The sequence below is a fragment of the Ambystoma mexicanum genome, chromosome 7p, assembly GCF_040938575.1.
Source record: "Ambystoma mexicanum isolate Mex_15411 chromosome 7p, UKY_AmexF1_1, whole genome shotgun sequence".
In the NCBI taxonomy this organism is placed as follows: domain Eukaryota; kingdom Metazoa; phylum Chordata; class Amphibia; order Caudata; family Ambystomatidae; genus Ambystoma; species Ambystoma mexicanum.
In genome coordinates this window covers 480,527,564-480,551,354 of record NC_090939.1, presented here as the reverse complement: position 1 = coordinate 480,551,354, position 23,791 = coordinate 480,527,564, and the positions used below count along the sequence as shown (strand labels likewise).

The following is a 23,791-nucleotide window of genomic DNA, read 5'->3' as shown; positions in this document are numbered from 1 at the left end:
CCTCTTGTTTGCCTCGATCTAAAGAATCCCCTGTACTGATGCCGGGTCTGTTGTCATGATGAAAGGAGGGTTGACTTGAAATGATGTCACTTTGCGAGGGTTGCCTTTGTCTTTGTTACTGAAATCCCACCTTAGATGAACTGACCCACATAGATTTGGCAGTGCCCATCTCCTGCGTCACTTTTTCGAGTGTCTGATACACTGGTTTTCCAAACCATGTCTGACGATCAAAATGCATCAATAAAATTAGCCTGAACCTCTCGTAGTAATAGGAGACACCTTCACCAACACTGACTAATCACTCAGTTGTAGTCTACCTGGCTGCTGTTTGCGGTACTGTCTTTCAGCGTAATCGTTGTGTTGCAGTTGATCTCGCCTTCTTGCTCTATACACTATGCTTTCTTCCTCGCTTCTTTGGGAAGATGTTTTGTGAGCTCCTATGTTTTGTTTCACTTACTACAATTATAGAGTTCTGCGAATGCTGTTCGATTTGCCATTCAAAATGTTAAAGGCGGCTATAAATAGCAACCTATAGCCCATAGCATTAAGGCTTTTGCTCTGCCTTTCTGTTGGTGCCGCCCCCCACGGCCCGATGAGGAAGTTCGAAACAAAGATCCTCTTCTGGTGGTGGCAATAATGGGGTCCAGGCAAGGGGTTGGATGCACTCTTGCAAAAATCAGAGCATAAGGTACAGGCTTATATTTTCTGCTACCCATCAGTTCAGTGATCTTGTAGTATGAAAATAAATGTAAGGAAATGATGTTGACCCACATTTATGTTCATTACTTTACCATAATGTGGAGTGTTTTTATCTGTTTGAAAGCTGTTTTCAGTTTCAAACAATCAGTGTCCGCATCCTCCTGCAGTGTAATGTTAAGCTTATTTGCATCCTTCTTAATGAGAACCATACAAGGTTTGAATTCATCATCATTTTAGGATGGCAACACAATTATGACGTTTTACTTCATGGGAAACTACCACAAAGTTTTCCCAAATGCCTTGTTCCTCATCTGAAATCTTTACCTCGTGTTCTGAATAACACTCTGGTGCTTCATCAGTCCCAGCCACACGCCACCACCGTCCTCGGCTCCTTTGCCATGTCTAGATGATAACATTAAAACCAACAAACCTTCCTTCTCCTTCTCCCCTTGTACTGTTTTCGAGGAGAAGAAGATTATTGTAAAGACTGGTAGGGGGTGTCTGTACTTCCGCTTTCTATATGGTAGAGGAGAGGCACAGAAGACCCCAGCGAAGATTCTCTATAAGGTAGCAATGGACGAGCAATCAAGGCCTAGCTTCTCAGGAGGTGATGCAGGCTGGTTCTTAAGTACAGTGTAGTCCCCGAACCCCCACAAAGGAATGTCCACACACTGTATTACTGAAATCACAGTCTTTATATAATTAATATTCAAAGGTATGTACACCATCACAGTAACGCACTTTGTACTCAGAAGTCAATAATGATGAATATATACAATTCTAAAGTGGTACCACTAATGTTATCAAATCTCATTAAAGTGCATCAACTGTACGGTTAAAATGTCACACAGATTAATAACGAGGAAACCAGCAATAGAGATAGGAAGGAATGCAAGATGGTTGAAACAATAGGCAGAATACTGACCCCTACCACTAGGCAGAGTTCTGTGTGGAGATCCCCCCACCTGGGCAACCTGTAAATAAAGATATATAGCACAAGCCCAGTCCATGTAATGTTCGATAATCTTACTCCTTCCTATTAAGGTTTTACCCCCCCAATGTACCTGGTGGAGTAGAGTTCTCCGACGATGCGTCGACCGATCCTTCTTGAGTGCCTCCCTTTCAGGCGGGAGCCACGGATCGTCGAGAGGTGTCGGGGAACTTGGCGCTCGGTGTCGGGGAATCAACGGCCCTTCTTGAGTGCCCTCCCTTTAAGGCAGGAGTCACGGGTCGTCGAATGTCTGACGGTGAACAGGGTGAACTACGGCAGGGAAGTGGCAGCTTCGTTCCTGCCGGTGCTCGTCGACGACAGAGCGTTGGCGTCCTGCAAGGAAGAGGCGTGCAGGGCACCTCGGTGACGATAGTTCTGAACCGCAAACAGATGATGAAGAACTGTGGCCCAGCAAGGGTGTCGAGTCGTCGGCGTCTCTGTGGTCTTTAGGTGGCGGGAAACCCACCGGTGGATGCTCCTCTGCGCGTCGACGGTCGGGCCTTCTCCAGCGGGAGACAAGCGGGTGACGATGCAGATGAGAGCGTCCAATGATCAATTGAAGTTCTTAGGCAAACGGGAGCACGGCAGCTCCGGTCGGCGAAGGCGGTCGTTGGCAGTGGCGGACAACAGTCCGAGTGCTTCTCCTTGGAGTTCCGCAGCAGTCCCCGTATCGGGTCGGCAGCCTGTCGAAGGGAGCGTCGGCAAAGATCAGCTGTGCACGATGGTCCCTTGTAGCTCAGGAAGAGGGCGCCTTACCAGGTCCTCTCTGGGTCAGTCCTTGGAAACACAGCAGCCTTCAGATTGCGAGGGAGAGCCACAGCACTCCTTCTCGTCCAGCGGGAGTTTCAAGGTCCAGTGTCAGTTACTCCAGTTACTCGTCGTAGTGGACTTCAGCTTCTGAACACAATTCCTAGCAGTGAGAGGTCCCCAGATATACTGTTGATCTCCCATTCATTCCGCTGGGTCACACTCAAGCATCCAATCACGACTACGGGCATTCATGCAGGCAGGCAGCCAATCAGGCACACGAGGTATTCAGGCCATTCACTTCTCTCCAGACACTCACAACAAGTTATGTGTATTGGGACAAGTACCAAGACATTCAACACTCCAAGCTGCATTCATACCGGTTTCGGGCAGGGTTGTCTCAGTCATTGTGTCAACCACCAGATACTAGACACCCACAACACAGAATGCATATTCGTCACACACTCTATTCACCCAGGTCCCACCCACAGGAGGTACCCACAGCATACATCACCGGGAAGGCTCCAGCTAGTCTGGCCGGGCCTTCACAACAACACCATATATGATATTTCCACCCAACAGCCAGTCAGGGGGAAGGGACAGAGTCAGGGCTCCCCAGGACTTTGGGAAAACAAGGTAATGGGTAATAGAAAGCAAGAGGCCACCCGGGCCATCTTGTTTTCCATCAGGAATCAACTGACCCCAATGGCAGGGCCGGGGTATCCCAAATTGGAGGATACTCCGCGCACCTGTCAAATTCAGCACAGAGCTGCCACCAGCCCATACCCTGCTCTGTGGGCCACCCACAGGTGCCCAAAAACATACACTAGGGGCAAAAGGGTTGTACCCCCACCTATGGGTGCCATAAGGGTATCCCACGGGTCCGTTCACCAAAATAAAAGAAAGAGAGCTGCACCGCCAGGAGTCCCCCATGAACTCCTGCGCGGAAAACACAACAGAACACACTATAAAAAGCAGTAAAGGACAAGGATACGGAGGCCCTGTCCCTCCGATGCATTTCCAGCATCACAGTCGCCCCCCCCCAGACTGAGGTGGAGGGTGCCTAATCTCCCACGGAATAGACACCCTCATCCAGACGGTCAACATACCTTCTGGAAAGGCCATCTGCATTAAAGTGACTCTTCCTTGGTCAGTGCTCTATGGTGAAGTCTAGCCCTTGCAGGCTAATGGACCACCAGAGCAGTTTCGGGTTCTCACCCTTCATCTGCATAAGCCACTTCTGGGGCTTATGATCTGTTTGGACCTTGAAGGTAGACCCCGTAAGGTAGGGCCTAAAACGCCTTAGGCTCCAAACTATACTAAAACATTCCTTTTCAACAGTAGCCCACCTAAGTTCTCTACCCTTGAGTTGTCTACTGATGAATATGATAGGATGTTCTCTCCCTTTGTCATCTAACTGGGACAAGACAGCTCCGATTCCAGTGTCGCAGGCATCCGTCTGGACGATAAAGGGTCGGCTGTAGTCAGACGCACACAACACGGGTGCCCGACACAGACTTTCATTCAAGCCATCAAAGGCCCTCTGACAGTCTTCAGTCCAATTGACCTTCCTAGGTTGCTTGGGTGAAGTCAGAGCTGTCAGTGGTGCAGCTATGGTTCCATAGTCCGCCATGAAATTGCGATAGTACCCAGTGAGGCCCAAAAAGGCTCTCACCTGGGTTTGAATAGTGGGAGTCTCCCAGTCCTGTACATCCTGTACCTTACTGGGGAGAGGTTGGATTCGACCCCCCCCTACCTCATGACCAAGATACGTGACTTTCCCCTGAGCTATCTGGCATTTGGTGGCCTTGATAGTGAGGTTAGCCCTTTTTAAGGCCTGCAACTCTCTACCCAGATGTGTCAAATGCTCTTCCCAAGTGGAACTGTAGACGGCAATGTCGTCCAAATAAGCCACACAAAAGGCTTCCAGCCCACTGATTGACCAATCTCTGGAAGGTGGCAGGGGCATTCTTCAACCCAAAAGGCATGACCCTAAACTGGTAGAGTCCTTCTGGTGTTGAGAACGCCGTCTTTTCCTTGGCATGGTCCGTCAGAGCTATTTGCCAATAGCCTGAGGTGAGGTCAAAGGTGCTCACAAATTTGGCAGCACCTATGGTGTCCACGAGCTCATCAGCCCTGGGCAATTGGTGTGCGTCAGTTTTGGTGATGGCATTGACTCCTCGGTAGTCCTCACAGAACCTCCAATCCTTGGTACCGGCCTGGGAACTTGCCTTGGGGACAAAGTCCACTGGACTGGACCAGGGACTGGTTGATGGTTCAATAACACCCAGATCCAACATCTTGGTGACCTCAGCCTGGATGTGGTTCTTAACCGTATCTGACATTCGGTAGCTCCTGCTCTTGACAGGCACGCTGTCACCAGTGTCAATCTCGTTCTTACACCACGGTGTAAGGCCTGGCATCAGCGAAAACAGAGAGGCATACTGCTGGAGCAAAGTCCGGCAGGCCCTCTGCTGCTCGGTTGTCAAATCTGGAGAGAGCTGCACTCCCTCCACTGAGCCATCCTGAGGGTTGCTATGCAGCAAATCTGGAAGGGGCTCACCCTCATCCTCTTCTTGCTCTGAAGCCAGCAAGAGACATGAGACTTCTGCTCGCCTGTGGAAAGGCTTGAGCCTATTAACATCGAATACCTGAGGGGCTACCCGTGGGATTCCCATGTCAACCAGATAATTGACCTCGCCCATCTTGGAGATTATCCGGAAGGGTCCAGTCCATTAATCTGCCAATGCCCGAGGCTTGGTAGGCTCCATCACAAGGACCTCCTGTCCCAGAGTCCAAACCACTTGCGATGCTTTAAGGTCATGCCAATATTTGTTCAATTCCTGGCTGGTCTTGAGATTCGCCGTTGCTTGATCCATCATCTGTGTCATCCTCCGTCTGAGGCCTAACACATAGTCCCCCACTTGCTTGGCAGGACCGGGAGGGGTGGCTTCCAAGCCTTCTCTGATCAAGGCAAGGGGCCCCCTCACGGGATGTCCAAAGAGCAACTCAAAGGGGCTGAACCCAACACCCTCTTGAGGTACCTCTCTGTAAGCAAACAGCAGGCATGGCAGGAGGAGATCCCATTTCCTCCTTAGGGGCTCTTCCAAAGAGCCTAGCATGCCCTTGAGAGTTTTATTAAATCTCACAACCAGACCATTGGTCTGGGGGTGGTAAGAAGTGGAGAACTTGTAGGTTACCCCGCACTCCTTCCACATGGTTTTCATGTAACTAGACATGAATTTGGATACTCGATCAGAGACAACCTCCTTGGGGAATCCAACACAGGTGAAAATGCCCAGGAGGGCCCGGGCAACCACCTTGGCAGTAACAGTCCGAAGGGGTATAGCCTCAGGGTACCTGGTGGCATGATCTACCAAAACCAGGATGAACCGATGTCCACCTGACGTGGGAGGGTCAAGGGGACCGACGATGTCGATGCCCACCCTCTCAAACAGTGTGCCAACCACTGGCAATGGCTGCAGTGGGGCAATGACACTGCCTCCAGTCTTGCCAGACAACTGACAAGTTGGGCAGGTCCTGCAGTGGGACTCCACTACTACTCCCATCCGAGGCCAGTAGAAATGGGCAGAGAGCCTCCGCTCAGCCTTCTTGGTACCAAGATGACCAGCCAAGGGCGCCTCATGCGCCAACTGCAGTAGGAAGGGCCGGTAAACCTGGGGTACCACCAACCTCTTGAGGGCACCAGGTTCAGGCTTAGTGGGCTCACTAACAAGGAGCTCACCCTCCCAATAAATCCAGAAAGTGTTAGGCACTTCTCCTCGTGCCTGGGACAGGGGCTGTTTCCTCAGACCCTCGAGAGAGGGACACTCTCTCTGTGTCCTTTACAGAAGTCTGCCCGGGAGGGTCCCCCTTAGCTAACAAGCATTGAAGATCGGGATGATCCTCTGGGTTGAGAACCTCTCCCACAGGAGAGTCTTCTGGCTCTTCTCCCACAGGAGTTGAGACGGGGTTTACCACTGGACCCAGCCCGTCCAGAGCATGGATCCCAATGGGTGCTGTAGGAGCAGTAGGAAGAGAAGGAGCTCCCTCCACAGAGGTGGCCTTCTTGCTCTTCCTTCGTCGTGCCTTAGGCCGCGCGTTCGGCTCGGGTACCTGACTCACAGCCAGACCCAGTGTCACCTGTGACCTAGTGACCGCAGCAGCAGTCATGGGAAGACCATCCCAGATCAATCCCAACTCGACTAGATCGTTACCTAACAGAATGTTAGCAGGGACGTTGTCCTGAACCAGGACAGGAAGCTTTGCTGTCTTGTCTCCAATTACGAGTGTGACTCGGGCTACAGGCGATAATTTGGGAGGCCCACCAGCTAACCTGGTGGTTCTCAGAGGGGCATCTACATAGTCCTCTGGCTTGAGCAGGGTCCTGTCCACCACTGTCATGCTTACCCCAGTGTCTCTCAAACCAGTAGAAGGCTGGCCATTCAGGAGGACACTTCTCAAAAATCTACGGGTGTTCTGTGGGATAGTCACCAGTACTTCCGCATACTGGTCCCAGGCCCCAAGGGACACTAAAGCAATCTCTACGGGAGCACCAAAAGTGATTCCTGTAGAGCAGGGGAGAACAGTGGCCTCCACCTCAGACATGGGGTAAGGGTAGGTCAGGCTGACAGCCTGTACTCCGAGTGCCTTACCTTTACACTTGGAGTCACTCCTTTTGTGATCCAGAGCCCCACAGTCCCAACAAGTGCCGGGAGTGCGGGGTACGGTACTGGAACCACCGGGAGCCTGCTTTGCAGCAGGTGGACCACTACTCTTATTCCGACCCACAGATGACTTATCCCCACTAGATTTTTGGGTCTTAGGAGAGGAGGGTTTAGGTTTATTCGACTGTGACTGCTTTTGGGACTCCTCAGCTTTCTGAGAGGCCCCATTTTCTTTGTTCTTGTCCTTCCCACTAGAGTCCTTTGGGGACACCCGGTGGGAGACCCACTTGTCAGCCAACCTAGCCAGCTTAAAGGGATCCAAAATGTTCTGGTCAGCAACATACTGACGCAGCTCTGGTGAACAGGCTTCAGAAAAATGCTCAAAAAACAACAAGTGGGACAATTCAACAAAGGTTTTCACCTTGTAATTATCAATCCACCCCATCATATTCATGTGTGCAGCACTCACCTAGTCGACCCAAGACACATTCTCTCTTTTCTTAAAATCCCTGAACCTTTTAAGGTATTGGGTAGGTGTATTGTCAAACTCGGCAATCAAAGCAGATTTCATTCACTCATACTGACCACTTTCTTCCACACTCAGCTTCAGAATACAGTCATATCCAGTTTGGGGCACTCTACTTAGCAAACACTTAGCCCAATCTCTTTTGTCAACATCATGAATTGCACAAGCCAGTTCAAACGCTTCAATCCATTGGAGGATATCAGAACCCTCCGAAAACACACCAACCAAATCCTTCATAAATGTAGTTGCTGGGGACATGACACTCTCACTGGGTTTCGCTGAAGTCTCCACTCGAGCTTTCTCTAGCTGGATTCTCTGACATTCAGTGTCCTTGCCTTTGAGTTCAAGATCCCTATTCTTGAGTTCAACTTGTTGAGCCAGCTCCTCTTTCTTAAGCTCAGCATCTATTTCCAACGTGTATTTAAAGGCCAATTTCATCTTTAATAACTCAAGTTCCAAGGAATTGCTGGGGTTCGGAACAGAGGCAGCAGGAATGGCGGCATTCCCAGAAACAGATTCAGTAGAAACCCCAGGGGCAGAGTCCTCATTGGTTGCATTCCCCCCCTCATCAAGAGTTTCACCATCGGTCTGGTAGTCCATCAGGGCAGTTATCAGCTCTGCCCTAGACTTATCCACAAAGTCTAACTCCCTGGCTTTACAAGCACCCTGGAGAGCCTCTAAGCTCATCCGAGTCAATTTACCATTCGCAATAGACTCCATTGCTTGTAATGCAGTTATTTTGTACACACCCAAACCTTAATCTAATAAAGTGCGGATATTTTGTAAGTGGCACGGTTATATACTGAGTCTTAAAACCATAAGTACCCCACCGCTGCCACCAGTGTAAAGACTGGTAGGGGGTGTCTGTACTTCCGCTCTCTATATGGTAGAGGAGAGGCACAGAAGACCCCAGCCAAGATTCTCTATAAGGTAGCAATGGACGAGCAATCAAGGCCTAGCTTCTCAGGAGGTGATGCAGGCTGGTTCTTAAGTACAGTATAGTCCCCGAACCCCCACAAAGGAATGTCCACACACTGTATTATTGAAAACACAGTCTTTATAAAATTAATATTCAAAGGTATGTACACGATCACAATAACGCACTTTGTACTCGGAAGTCAATAATGATAAATATATACAATTCTAAAGTGGTACCACTAATGTTATCAAATCTCGTTAAAGTGCATCAACTGTACGGTTAAAATGTCACACAGATTAATAACGAGGAAACCAGCAATAGAGATAGGAAGGAACGCAAGATGGTTGAAACAATAGGCAGAATACTGACCCCTACCACTAGGCACAGTTCTGTGTGGAGATCCCCCCACCTGGGCAACCTGTAAATAAAGATATATAGCACAAGCCCAGTCCATATAATGTTCGATAGTCTTACTTCTTCCTATTATGGTTTTACCCCCCCAATGTACCTGGTGGAGTAGAGTTCTCCGACGATGCATCGACCGATCCTTCGTGAGCGACTCCCTTTAAGGCGGGAGCCACGAATCGTCGAGAGGTGTCGGGAACTTGGCGTTCGGTGTCGGGGAATCGACTGCACTTCTTGAGTGTCCTCCTTTAAGGCAGGAGTCACGTGTCGTCGAACGTCCGACGGTGAACAGGGTGAACTACGGCAGGGAAGTGGCAGCTTTGTTCCTAGCGGTGCTCGTCGACGACAGAGCGTTGGCGTCCTGCAAGGAAGAGGCGTGCGGGGCACCTCGGTGACGATAGTTCTGAACCGCAAAGAGATGATGAACTGTGGCCCAGCAAGGGCATCGAGTCGTCGGCGTCTCTGTGGTCTTTAGGTGGCGGGAAACCCACCGGTGGATAATCCTCGGCTTATCAACGGTCAGGCCTTCTCCAGTGGGAGACAAGCGGATGACGATGCAGACGAGAGCGTCCGATGATCAATTGAAGTTGTTAGGCAAACGGGAGCACGGCGGCTCCGGTCGGCGACGGCGGTCGTCGACAGTGGCGGACAACAGTCCGAGTGCTTCTCCTTAGAGTTCCGCAGCAGTACCCGTAACGGGTCGGCAGCCTGTCGAAGGTCTGTCTACCAGGGAGCATTGGCAAAGATCAGCTGTGCACGATGGTCCCCAGTAGCTCGGGAAGATGGTGCCTTACCAGGTCCTCTCTGGGTCAGTCCTTGGAAACACAGCAGCCTTCAGATTGCGAGGGAGAGCCACAGCGCTCCTTCTCGTCCAGCGGGGGTTTCAAGGTCAAGCGTCAGTTACTCCAGTTACTCGTCGTAGTGGACTTCAGCTTCTGAACACGATTCCTAGCAGTGAGAGGTCCCCAGATATACTGTTGATCTCCCATTCATTCCGCGGGGTCACACTCAAGCATCCAATCATGACTACGGGCATTCATGCAGGCAGGCAGCCAATCAGGCACACAAGGTATTCAGGTCGTTCACTTCTCTCCAGACACTCCCAACAAGTTATGTGTATTGGGACAAGTACCGAGCCATTCAACACTCCAAGCTGCATTCATACCGGTTTCGGGCAGCGTTGTCTCAGTCATTGTGCCAACCACCAGATACTGGACACCCACAACACAGAATGCATATTCGTCACACACTGTATTCATCCAGGTCCCACCCACAGGAGGTACCCACAACATACATCACCGGGAAGGCTCCAGCTAGTCTGGCCGGGCTTTCACAACAACACCATATATGGTATTTCCACCCAACAGCCAGTCAGGGGGAAGGGACAGAGTCAGGGCTCCCCAGGACTTTGGGCAAACAAGGAAATTGGTAATAGAAAACAAGAGGCCACCGGGGCCATCTTGTTTTCCATCAGGAATCAAATGACCCCAATGGCAGGGCCAGGGGATCCCAAAATGGAGGATATTCCGCGCACCTGTCAAATTCAGCATGGAGCTGCCACCAGCCCATACCCTGCTCTGTGGGCCACCCACAGGTGCCCAAAAACATACACTAGGGGTACAGGGTTGTATCCCCACCCATGGGTTCCATAAGGGTATCCCACGGGTCTGTTCACCAAACCAAAAGAAAGTGAGCTGCACTGCCAGGAGTCCCCCATGAACTCCTGCGCGGAAAACACAACAGAACACACGATAAAACACCAATTGTTACTGGCAGGGAGGCAATACCGTGTCCAAGTAGCACTGATGCCGCTAAACGGCAGCAGATTACGAGAATGCAGGGTCATGCGTAGCGGCAGGCCGGTAACCTCTAATGACTCTAAAACACCCGTTAGTGGCATTATGTAAAGAGCTGACACCTCCTCCGCCTCCATCCACCCCTAAATAACGGGCATCAGCAAAATTGGTTCCGGCAATACCTGGCCCGGTAATACCGGAACCGGAAGTAACATCATTGCGCCGGAACGGAAAATGCAACGGTGGCCATCTTGAAAAACACAATCCATTGTAATCCTCCACACACAGGACCTGGATCCACAAACCACCACAGAGATCTCCACCAGAATGCCAAAGGCGATCAAGAAAGGTGGCTCCCGTCAGCACAAGGTGCGCTTTTCCGAGGATGAATTGAATACGCTAGCCGACACTTTGACCCAGAATGCTGATGTGGTTTTTGCAGCAGACCTCAGGCGACCGGCACAAATCAAGAAAAAGGAGATCTGGGAGGAAGTGGCCAGAAAGGTCAGTGCAGTCAGCAGCACCGGCCGCACGGTTAAAGACGTGAAAAAGCGGTGGGATGACCTACGCCTCCCTGTGAGGAACATACCACACGCCAGTCGGAGCGAGGGTCTAGCTCACCAGATGGGAGGAGACATGTGCCAGTACCATCAGCATTAGGGCATAGAGGGAGTCGGAGATATGGAGCGTGGAGTACCATCATCGGCAGATGGAGGTGAGTATCCACACAAACCATAGGAAACCAAAGCATGATGATGGCCTACAATTGGGATAGTGACATAAGACAATGCATGGCCCATCACACACACATGGACACATCCCTGTCCAGATGCTGACCCCAGGGCTGTCACATCAACATGCATGCAGCATGCCAATGCCATACCTGAAACACACCCCACAAACAGCTAAATAGCATGTATCACACTTCACACAGTCCACAACACAAAGGCATGTCACACAGCATACACCACCTTACACATGTGAGAACCTGACGTATGCCTGAATAACCTCTCCATAAAGCAAGCAACCTGTATGCCTCAACCCCAAGATAGCAATTCATTACATGCGTACAACTACACCAATACCAATGTATGCATGATGCATGTACAACCATCACTGATGCCGTGCCTCTCTTGGTTCCCCACAGGCACAGATGCCGAAGCGATGGTGAGGATACTGCGGCACAGGCCAGGACACCAGCAAAGAAGGCCAGGGCCAGGGATGACGGCACCAGGCCATCCACATCAAAGGCCACTAGCAAGCAACAACTGCCACCCAAACCAAAGCCAATCCAACATGCCAAGGCACAGGGGCAGCAAACAACTGCCGCAACACCACTAGAGGGAACACAGGAGGCATCCACTGATCCGGAGGCAGGGCAGACAGGAGCCTGTCAGACGCAAACAGCTCCATAGGGGAGGCAGCTGCCTCAGCACCCCAGAGTGGAGAAGAAGCACAGGGCCAGGTTGAGGAATGCTTACCTGAGAACGACAACCTGTCCAGGGATGGTGCATGCACACCGAGCCCCCAGCACACCCCACTTAGCACCCCACTGAGCACCCCAGATAGCACCCCTCTGCACCAGTCAGGAGGAGAGGTGATCCAAGAGGCCTGGAGCCCCCCAGAGGACAGACCTCCATTTGGCCCCTCAGCAGTTGTCCCGTCTACCTCGACAGCCATCCAGGACGGACAGGGCGGCATGGCCCGCATGGGGGGGAGGTGGCAGTAAGAGCTCACTGAGCTTGTAAATTTATATGTTGCCTATGGTGCCTTGACAAGGCAAGAGACACGTGACAACACTGCGGCCATGACAGGGGCCATGGAGACAAACACCAGGCTGATATTTGCGAGAAGCTGTCAGAGATGACGCAGGTCCTGGCCAGGATTGCAGAGGCCTTGGAGGTGCAGCGTCCTGCCCCAACAGTGGAACATGCGGGCACAGCGTCATCTACCAGCTCAACCCAAACGAGCCCCTTGCGTAGATCTGCACGCACCATTCGGCGCTCTGATGTGCAGCCCCCAGAAGCCGACAGAGGCTGCCAGTAGCATGGGCAGCCTGCATGTGTGGACTCATATTGCATTGAATGACTTGCATTGCACATCATGTGTGGGATGTTGTGGAGGGAGTCGGAGGGGGGTAAGGGGTGTGTGGGGGAGTTGTGGGGGGAGGGGGTGCCTGGGGGAGTTGTGGGGGGAGGGAAGAGGGGGTGTGTGGGGAGAGGTGGTGGTGGAGGGACAATTCACTATGCCGAAATGTAATGTTCAATACAACCGTTGTGTTTAAAAAAGAAATCAGGAGGGACATTGGTTATTTGGCATGTGTTCATTCAATGCATTAGAGTGTACAGTGTCCATCTACCACCACACCCTGTGTCCATATGCACGCGATCTCAGTGCACAGATGACAGCCACCATTCCACCCTCTGCATCCCTGTCTCTCATTATGAAATTATCAAGCACTGATTGGCGCACCACACGTCCATCTGGTGCATGGCACCCTGGCCGTCGTGCGACATGTACTCCCTCCTCATCCTCATCCACACCCGGTGCTTGCTGGTCAATGTCAGGTGACAGACGTACATTCTGCCAGATGCACATGTTGTGCAGCATGGCACAGACGATGAGGATCTCATCCAGCCTCTTAGGCCTGTAGAGGAGTGCGCCAACAGGCCTGCTGAGGCAGCGGAGCCGTGCCTTCAACAGGCCAATGGTCAGCTCGATCACAACACAGGTACAGGAATGAGCCCAATTGTAGTCCTCTTCGTGCCTGTCCTGCGGATTCCTGACAGGGGTGAGGACCCACGGAATCAGAGGATAGCCAGCATCACCTGCATGGCAGCACAATAGTGTATGAGTGGGGGTATGTCCTCCATGACATCTGTACTAAGGCTGTACATTGTTTATGTTGGTATGGAGGATGTCACAGTTGTCAGTCACTGGCTACACATAGGCACAACTATCTGGCCTGTTCACTACTTGGTGATGACATGGTGTAGGGCAAGTATGACTAACAGGACTGAGGGGCCTTCATATCGGACTCACCACGCAACCAGATGGAGTGAGAGGGACCATGACGTGGTCACATGTGAGGGGTGTGGGCTGCTTGCAAGTTTAACATATTGGGATTGTTGTGCTGCAAGGGTGAGTGGGTTGACATTTTCAGTGTCATGTTTAGGTTGGGATGTTTAGGGGAGAGTGTTTTGCAGTTGGCCAGTCTCCAGTCACCATCCCATTCTCACCCAGGTGGAGTATGCATCTCACCCCCCCACACACTGCCATGGGCCTGTGTGCAGACTCACCCAGCAGCCAGGCACCTCGTGCAGCCTGTTGCTCCATGTGGCGGGGTGGCGAGTAGTTCCACATCACCTTGACATCAGGTGTTCACCCCCGAAATCGTGCACAGCAAACTGCGATGAAATTGCTGCAGTCACATGCCATCTGCACATTTATGGGGTGGTATGGGTTGCGAATGCGGTACACCACCTCCATGGCATGTCCTTGGTAGGCCATTTTTGTGTCATTTACCTCCTGGCCAGTGCGTGCTAGGGATATGTAGTCCCTTGCGTGCTTCGGGAGGGCATCCAGAACTTGGTTCAGCATGCGTGTTATACAGGGTTGTGATATGCCATGCAGCTGACCCACTGTGTGCTGGTAGGTGCCTGTGGCCAGAAAATGGAGCATAGTTACTTCCATCAGTGGAGAGTGGCTGGCATTACGGATTTCAATCAGGCTGACCATGTAGTTGTGTTTCATGTCCACAATGGTGGTGATGGTGTCACGGTCCTGGTGGTACTGGGTGTGGATCTGCACAGGGGTTTGGTTGCAAGGACTGGCCCTGATGCGAGGAATTGGTGGATGCCTACATGGGACCGGTGGCTGCTCTGGTGGTACTTGCTGGGCCTGTGTCACCCTCCTTCTCCTCCTGTGTCTCCTCTGCTGTGTTGGTTGTAGTTGTTGGTTATGGAGTGGCAATGCAGGCATGTCCTCCAGCCATGAATTTGCACCAGCAAGTGTGCTCATTTTGGTGTAGGAAGGGGTGTGGTGTGTGGATGTGCTCCTTTTGTGCTTGGCCAGGCTCCATTGCCTCCACCTGTCCTGATTATGTGCACCTGTGGCATTTGGATACACAGCAGTTGGCTTTTAATGAGTGCTCCACGATGCCGGTGCTGCAGGCATCACGGTATCCCTAATTACCGCCTTCGAGATGCCGGAAGGTGCATGTCCGCGTGACTTGTGATGTCCTCCTGTTAGCGGCATCCCGGTTTTGTCGGCTCAAAGGGGCGTGTGCCCACGTACATGCCGGTACGGAGGGGCACAGTCTCAGCGGTGGCGCTGATACCGGGATGTCTACTCGTAATAGGCCAGAGCGGTAAGCTGTGTCGGTATTCCCTTACAAGCATCGTTTTTCCATTACGGCAAATCTTGTAATGAAGCCCAACTAGCTATAAATGCAGACAGGAACGAGCTTCTTATTGCTGCCTCCATTTACATGATAAAAAACCTTCCTGCCGATTATGCTTAATTTTATATAGCCAATATCTGTATTCCTGTTGTCCAAAGCGTCAAGACGCTCGGGGTCACTATCGATACCAAACTCTCCACGCGTCCACATGTGGCCAAAAATCAAGCCACATATGGCTAGATCAACAAACAGCTCTGTTCACTTTGCCCTGTTCTACCTGTCAACTGCATGTCCCTTCTAGCCTCGGCCCTTATCCACTCAAGGCTGGACTACTGCAATAGCCTTCTGGCCGGCTAACATCACAGCTCTTCAGACCACTCCAAACGGTGCGGTATGTGCTGTCCTTGGCCTACCCAGACGACATTCCATTACTGAAGCTCGGAAAAAACTACACTGGCTTCCTATCCGGCACAGGGTTTCTTTCAAGATACTCACACTCACATATAAATGCCTGAATGACATTGCACCCAGTTACATTTCAGCACGGATTCATCGTTACACTCCAGGTGGTCCTCTCAGGTCAATGGAACAGGCCAGACTCTCTCAGCCTCGTTTCCATCTTGCCAAATTCGGCAAAACAAACTTTGCTGTTCTTGCCCCAGCCTGGTGGAACCTGATTCCACTTCACCTCAAGTCCTCCACCTCCTTATCTGACTTCAAAAAGAACCTGCAGACCTTCCTTTTCTCTGCTGCTTAGTTCTGTGCTCCTTTCGCTGACCCTGATTCTGATCTCTGTTACTCTCACTGTTTGTCGCATTTTTTGTGCGCCGTGAGGCTTGCGGGTGAGTTGGCGCTCTATCAAGAATTCAAATAAATATAAATAAATAAATAAATCTACACTGTTACTTGTATTATATGCACTTGTTCCATGCACCCACTCTGCCTGTGCAGACTTGTATCGTTCAGAAAATCAAGGTCTCTTAATGACTGTTGTTTGTTTCCCCTTGTTCCCTCCCTCCTTGAGCGCTTTGAAACACTTGCTTTGTGTAAAGGCGTTTTACAAATAAACAATACCATACCATATCAATACCAACCAGGATGTTCACTTAGCACCATATTGTTCCTTTGAAAATGGCAACACTAACATGGAATAATCTGAAAGCAGATGTTATGTTATGCTGATTTATACCACGCACCGCTGCCATTTGCATGGTCTCCATGTGTTCTGATGCTGTTTAACTTAAGAACTAATTAAGAACTAAGGCAGTTAATTTATTTTGAGTTCAGAAAATAAAACTCAAACAGAAATTCACAAAAAAAGATGTCTCCTATCTCTTCTGGATGCTACTCCCGTCAGCTGTCCATAATGCCGTAGAGTTTCATCAGTCCCTGTATTTGTTCATGTATTAATTCTGCTATGTGTGTCACCCCAAATCAATATATATCTATCGTTAGCTGTTAGCGGACTGTTTAAATCGCGTTCTTTCTTTCAAAGTGCAGGAAACATTGAGAGAGTTAATGTTACTTTATATATGAAGGGAGGAATGATGTGTCACAGGTGCACAATGTGCAAAATATTCATTCTAGTGCTACCTGACATAAAGTGCCTCACTGCTTCCGCCTACACACTTGGGGCCATCTCTGCTAAATTCGTCATGATTGACCACATGGGGCAGTGTCAGGCCTAGGAATCTAGGCAGTCCCTGGGCTCCTGTGCCTGCTATTGCTTCCTGTGGTGGATCCAAATGCATGCACACATGGCGTAGATCAGTAATGGCAGCCACCATGGAACACGTAGCCGCTGTCATTAGCATGGAGCACCTGGGCACTCCTCTGTGGCAGCTGTTTTGTGACTGCCAATCATCAGGCGATTAAGCTGCTCCATGGGAGCCAGAATGGTGATTCTGAGGAAAGGGAGGAGAATTTCCAGCATGGTGTAGTAAAACCCACAGGAAAACTCTGACTCAGGGATTCTTCAGAGGGCTCCCACACTGTGTGGGACCTTCATAGTTGATTGGCCGGATGCAGAAAAAGGTGCAACCGCAACATGCCTATATCAGTGAGTCTTCCCCACCCTAATAGGATGAGGCTCTTAGCATTTAAACAGAGACTAGGACCAGCACCCTCCTTATGAATTCAAATCAAGCAGATGACCCAATGTGCAAAAAAAGTATAGCCACTTCTTAATACAGCACCAAGACAGGGTTGCACAGCCCAATCTCTCTCTATATAAAAGGGAAATCCAATGAGAGAGCACGTCAGATGTCCGCGGACATCACGCAAGCTGCTTGCCCAATCACCGTCCTGTCCGCAGAGCGAACAGGGAAGTGTGTCCGTGAACCGAACACAGATATCACTAATTTTTTTCACTTACATTTTTGTCATTTTTTTAAAAACTACTGGACGGATTTACACCAAATAAAGCAAAGCACGCTTTCGGGACCAAGCCGCCGCTCCTGCCGCAAATTTGGTGGAAATCCGTCCAGCGGTTTGGGCTGTAGGCGTGAGAAAAGTTTTTTCCCATTATGTCTATGGGAAAAAAACAAACTTTTTGGGACCCCCCTGTAACTTTTCCCCCCCTGGACGAATCCTCGCCAAACTTTGCAAAAAAAACCTCAGAGTGGGCCATATACTGTTTTGCAAAGTTTGGTGAGGATTCGTCCAGGGGGAGCGAAGTTATAAGTCGCCCAAAAAGTGCTCTTCCTGTGGAAACACCAACTTAACCTACCGTGGCCATGTAATATATATATATATATATATATATATATATATATATATATATATATATATATATATATATATATATATATATATATATATAGCAAGATCAGGCTTCAGATACTTTTATAATACACCCCCAATCCAAATGTCAGTCTTTGGATCTGCTTAATTGCTTCTTGGATTTCCAGGTTAAACATCAGTGATCCATTTTCCACATCTTCATTCCCCAGACTCGATTTGCTATCTGCATCCTGTATGTTGGGCACCTTGCTCAGTTGCAAATGTTTTCACGTCATCAAAAATACTCTTGTGTTCTTCTACTCAACCAGAATATCTATCTACATTTTCATCCAAAGATTTGGTCTTACTGTATAGATAAAACCCACAGTAAAGAGCCTTTTACTTCTGCTAGGTGTTAACATCCAACCCACATTAGCAGATCTTAATTAATGGTAGAAGGTTGGTACGAGGTTGGTACACAAACAGAAGGAAGACTTAATTTGAGGATGTAGCTTGGGAAAAACGTCTTTCAACATCAGTAGCTAATAATAGAAGGAGCTCCTGGATACTTTTTGTATGAACTTATTTGTCCAGTCCTAGAGTCCACAAAAAGATGTTTTACAAAGCCTTATGACCTCTCAGACTTGGATAGCTCACTTTTCAAATGTGTTTGTAAATAGTGCGCAAAATATAAAAGAACACTCAATCTTCAAAGCCGTAGAAGTGAGGGTTCCCTAAAAAGGGTAAAGGACGAGGCTTTTAGAATGGAAAAGAAATGTACTGCACTGGAATGGCAAGCTTTCAATAAATGTCCAAGGCTGGGTGATGCCTCTTTGTTTTTCTTAAACTGTATTTATTGATTTTCAAGATACAACCAACAAACAACTTTACTGCCACGCAAAAAGACAGGCAAAAAGACAAGAAAAAACCTTAATACAACTGTTTTCGTCTCGCAGCAGCACATATACCTTACCCAGGTTCTCATAAAAGTACAAATGGCATCATCACTGTCTCTTAACAAAGAATAGGCCACTGTTGGCTTTATGTCGTGTGTGCAGGGGTTATGAACCTCTTCACCTACAATGTGCATGCATCATCCTAGGCTCCCCGCCGGTCAAAGTGTCCGGTAGGTGGTATTAGCTTGATATTGTTGAAATTCAGGCCAATAGTTAATTGGGCAGTTCGTGGCTGGCATGGTTGCAGCATATCTGGATTGCCTAAGTTCACACCGTCTCATGCACTCTAGCCAGGATTGAAATGTTGGAGGGTTCCTCTTGCCCCACATCATAGCCACTAAATGCCTAGCCACCCCTGATGCCATTCCCAACAGTTTCTTTTCAGTGCAGGAGCCATTCTCAATCAGGGCCAGAAGCCATAGTGCAGACGAAAAATGCTGTGCTGTAGAAAGCATTTCAGACATGGCACCCTTGGTGATGCCTCTTTGGACATCTTGCATCATTACCCTGTGGCCTGGATCCCTCATGTGACTCTTATTTTTCACTTCTATCAGATCTACTTGTGTTTTGACTGCAGATGGAAGCTGTCATCACTGTCATATGAAAGAAGGGATAGTCTGTCCTGATTCTTTACAGCCAGCTTTGTTGATGAACCGCTTAGTAAAGTTGTTTGACATGATCATCAGTGACCAGATAATGAATTCTCTTGTTCAAAGTAATGGTTTGTGTAATAACCACTATATTTACAGGTAGTTTCTAAGCAGAGGTGTACAGGGACACAACCTCAATTTTAGAGTCTCAAATGATACATACTGTTATGGGTACTCATTACATTTAGTTTGCATAAAATCATTTTTATTCGTGGACTATGTTGATGACAGAAATTCTTGGGCCATATTGACTGACATGGGCTTCCCCTGGGTATGTTGTCGATATTGTTGGAATTGCATCCTAGTAATACTGCTGAAGTTAGATATGAGTTGTTGGCTGAACTCTCCTCTTCTACTAGTTCAAGAAAGGCTGTGAGTTAGGGATGTGTACTGCCCCCTTTTGGTCTCCGCACATAACAACTCTTTGACTAGGATTCGAACTGAGGTTACATCGGACATCCTCCACTTAGGTAACAGAAGATGGCTCATTATGATGATGAGACTGGTGCAATTACAAGAACGGCAACTAATGAAATTAATGACTGTCTATACTTTAATAATGCCAGAGAGGGTACAGTACGTAATTCCTATCAGGTCAAAAGTTATGCTTTTGGGCAGGAATTATGGGCAAGTATAAACAACTGCACTCAGGCAAATTGGCCCTTGACAAATGTAGTTACTATCAATATTTGGTCAATATGATTTTTCAAAAGTCAATCATGAGTTAGACACATTTCAAGACAAGTCACAAAGGTGAGACAGGTGACTAGGGCTATGTGACGGTTCATGTATAAAATCAGCGTAAATCCAATAGGGATTTAAAAAACAAATATTCTGCAAAATCTTGTTTTTGCATCATCATATCTTACTGATATCTGATGGGGATAGTTTCAGCAAACTCTTGTCAGATAATGGAAGATGATTTGCCAGCACCCCGCCTACAGATAGGTAACATTATACATTATTTTCAAATGTAAGTGCAATAATACCTCCAAATATTTAGACCGATCTAATTGCAAACAACGTCAATGGATTACTCATAACAAAAATGATCTTGATAGATTACATCGATCTGAGTGATTTCAGTCTCCTTAGAGGATACCCAAGAATGCAAAACTGTCAAATAATTAGCCTAAGCTCGTGACCAAGGCATATTTGCCATTTTCTCCAATCGAGTGTGTTCACACTTTTTTGAACTGGAGCATATGTCTTAAGTGCAGATTTATGCCAAGGCGATTTTGTTTTGGCCTTTTAAACACTGATGCAGTTATTGTCAGATGGAAAGGAGGCTCAGATGTTCTTCTGTCTCTATTATAAGACTATGCTTCCACTACTGAAAAGGGTAGGCTACACTGCACAGATCAGCAGCCCTGTTTTTTCCAACTGGTTCTCTTCAACTCTGTGCGAGCAAAGATTCAAGACTCATATCACTACTAGGATCGGGTTCTGATATTTAGAGATATCCCTTAGAGACTAGTCTCAATTTCTTTTAAAGCCCCGCTACAGCCCAAGAACACGTTGAGTGCTTGTCAAAAGGCTGCTTTGCCTGTGGCTCACACAATTCCCAAGCCATATTACTGGCACTATCCTTTCCTGGCATATTGCCTATAGCTGCTCTCCTAATGCCAGCAGTGGTGCTCTGCAAGTCAAGCCATGAGTAGATAAATGGTTGGATTTTAAATCTTGCATTGTGGTTTCTTATAGGTTTGTAAATTGGTCAAACCTTATTTTCATCCAAAATAGAAAGATATTAGTCACTACTTTCCCTCTCCTTACAATAGTTTGAGGTAATTTGTTTTACAATCTTACAATGCATTAATGTGTGTAAAATAAAGTTCTTAATAAAGTGATTGGTAAATCAATAAGGACAGGCTTAGTGCTGGTTAAAGTGACCATTTCAATTGGTTTTCTCTTATCCCTCCCTTTCTTTAACTATCCATTGTATGTCTTACATTCTTCAGATCATTATTCTTGGATTTGTATGGGACTATTATGTGAGACAGCCCACTGTACCAGCCCAAAGCCTCCTCACTCCCCACAGGTGGAGTTCTACCACCCACACTCTAGCAACGGTCTCTCTAAGACCTCAGCCACCGGTATGAACAGGGTTCATTGCTTGAAACATGGAAGATGACTGCCACTCTGTCCTAGGAATGTGGTTCTAAAACAGCTCCTCTGGTAACAACACTGCCTCATTACGACCCTGGTGGAACGGGTTAAACGGCGCCGTAAAAGGCTGCGGCGCCGTTCAACCCGTTCCACCACATTACGAGGTCCCTGGGAAAACCAGGCGTGCATACCGGGTCCCGCGAGGGGAAGAGGGAGCAGACAACGGGCCATCTCGTAATGGCCCGTTGTTTACTCCCTCTCCCATTCCCATTCAGCCCTATGGGAGCTGAAATGGGAATGGGGATGAACCGTGTCCATGTCCTCGAGTGAGGAATTACCGGGCCATCCGAACTCGGAATGGTCCGGTAAGTCCTCATTCCGAGGACACGGACACGGATGCGGTTTTGCCGGCAGCCATGCCGCCAATAGCAGCATGGCTACCGGCATACCTCGTAATGAGGCCCAATGACAGCACTGGAAATAGTATCCTGGACCCACTTGTTCCAGTCCTGGTTGCACATAATTTGGCATTTATATAGCGCTACGAACCCTCAGGTATCTGAGTGCTGCTTATTATTACCCACGGTGTGTGGTGCTCATTTATTGACCTCGGAAGGATGAAAGGCTGAGGATTGGAACCTGCGTTAGCAAGCTCTGCACGGATGTCAAAGTCGAGCGCTCTACTCGCTGTGCCACTTGATCATTGGGATGTCTCCTCTTTCAACCCCTGCCACCCTTCCCATTGCCGTGCTTGCTCTCATCAGCACTGATCGACCACAGGCAAGCTACATTGCTGGTAGTCAACCACCACTTTTGAAGGCTTCACATCCCTGCAGCTTTCAGGTACAGCTCTGGACACAAGTATTGCCCAGCTCAAGTACCCCCATCAACGCAACCTCACAATGATCTGTCCCTTGTTTTTGTATACTAGCATCAGAGAACACAGATGAGGTGTTACACAGAATCTGCAGGTAACAGAAAGATTGATCAATCAAACAACTGATGCCTGAAATAGGGTGAAAATGGAGCAAGTGTTTTCTCTGACCCCATGTCTTGGTGTTAGCCAGAGAGATTACAGCAATCGGAGAGCTGAAGCCGAGTTCTGGTTCCTGTGAAGCCTCCCAGGACATCTTCTCGAAATGGTCCACAAACAAAAGGCCTCATTATGGAGTGATTATTGTGGACTCTAGAATTAAATGTATAGTGCCTGGAAGGCCAGGGTCATGCAATAGCATTTTTAATGCTGCTCTGTCTTTTTATATACGTGGTATTGCAATTAATCTTCAAGTCATTTTGCGCCATGGAGTATGCAACTACAAAAAATTGAACGAAGGCAAAGAAAGTATCAAGGATTCACTGTAACTATAGGGGGCAATTTACTTTGTGTTATTAGTAAATTGCACTTACCCTGGTAGTAAATGTCCTTCCTCCAACCCTATCCCGAGCCTCCAGCACCACAACATTCAGCCCAGACTCCACGAGCAATTTAGCTGCTGACAAGCCTAAAAAGGATAAAACACAAACATGTTATTAAGAATGTCAAACTCTCAATCATTTTCTAAAAGGTTCTGGGGACACCTAAGGATCTGAATCATGGAACATGCTACAGTGTAGATCACACGGATTGTATCCTATGATATGTCTTGTATTTCTACATGATGGCATTTTCTCACATGCCCCTTGTTTATATATGGCTATATTGAGACATAACAGAAACTTGTAATATATCATGCAGAATTACGTCTTTGATAGAGAAGATTTTTGACTAATGTGCGAATTGATCTCAGCCCTTCTCCAAGTTTCCTTACATTAAGGATCTCTTTGCAACAATACTATTTCTATTACTTTTGATTGGAGCTTACACATGTACTCAACCCTCTGCAAAGCATGAACAGAACACATGGTACAGTGAGCAAAAAGAGTGTGCTGCAAACTCTCATCTCAGAACAGGTTATCATCTTGTGTTCTTTCTGGAGAGCATCGCCTGCTACCTTTTTTGAAACATAAACAGAACACAGCATGTAATAATGTGTGAAAAAGAAAAATGGGTGATGATTTACAAAAAGTATTCCAATATAAAACTTAAAAAAGGCAAAGTTGGTGAATACCAGGTTCACAGAGCTCAACTGTGTTTAAACAATCTAGCTGTGCACGCGTAGAATTTTCACTATGCAAGTGCAGTCAGGATGTCTTCCATTTGCAC

At 48.3% G+C, this 23,791-nt stretch overlaps 1 protein-coding gene across 1 annotated transcript in view; it reads right to left on the bottom strand.

The window, feature by feature from the left end:
- LOC138526129 (amine oxidase [flavin-containing]-like) overlaps positions 1 to 23,791 on the bottom strand; it is a 569,128-nt gene that overhangs the window by 378,929 nt on the left and 166,408 nt on the right. The window contains exon 2 of the mRNA XM_069636504.1: positions 22,996 to 23,090. Coding sequence (XP_069492605.1) covers positions 22,996 to 23,090 — 95 coding nt within the window. The remainder of the gene's footprint in view (positions 1 to 22,995; positions 23,091 to 23,791) is intronic.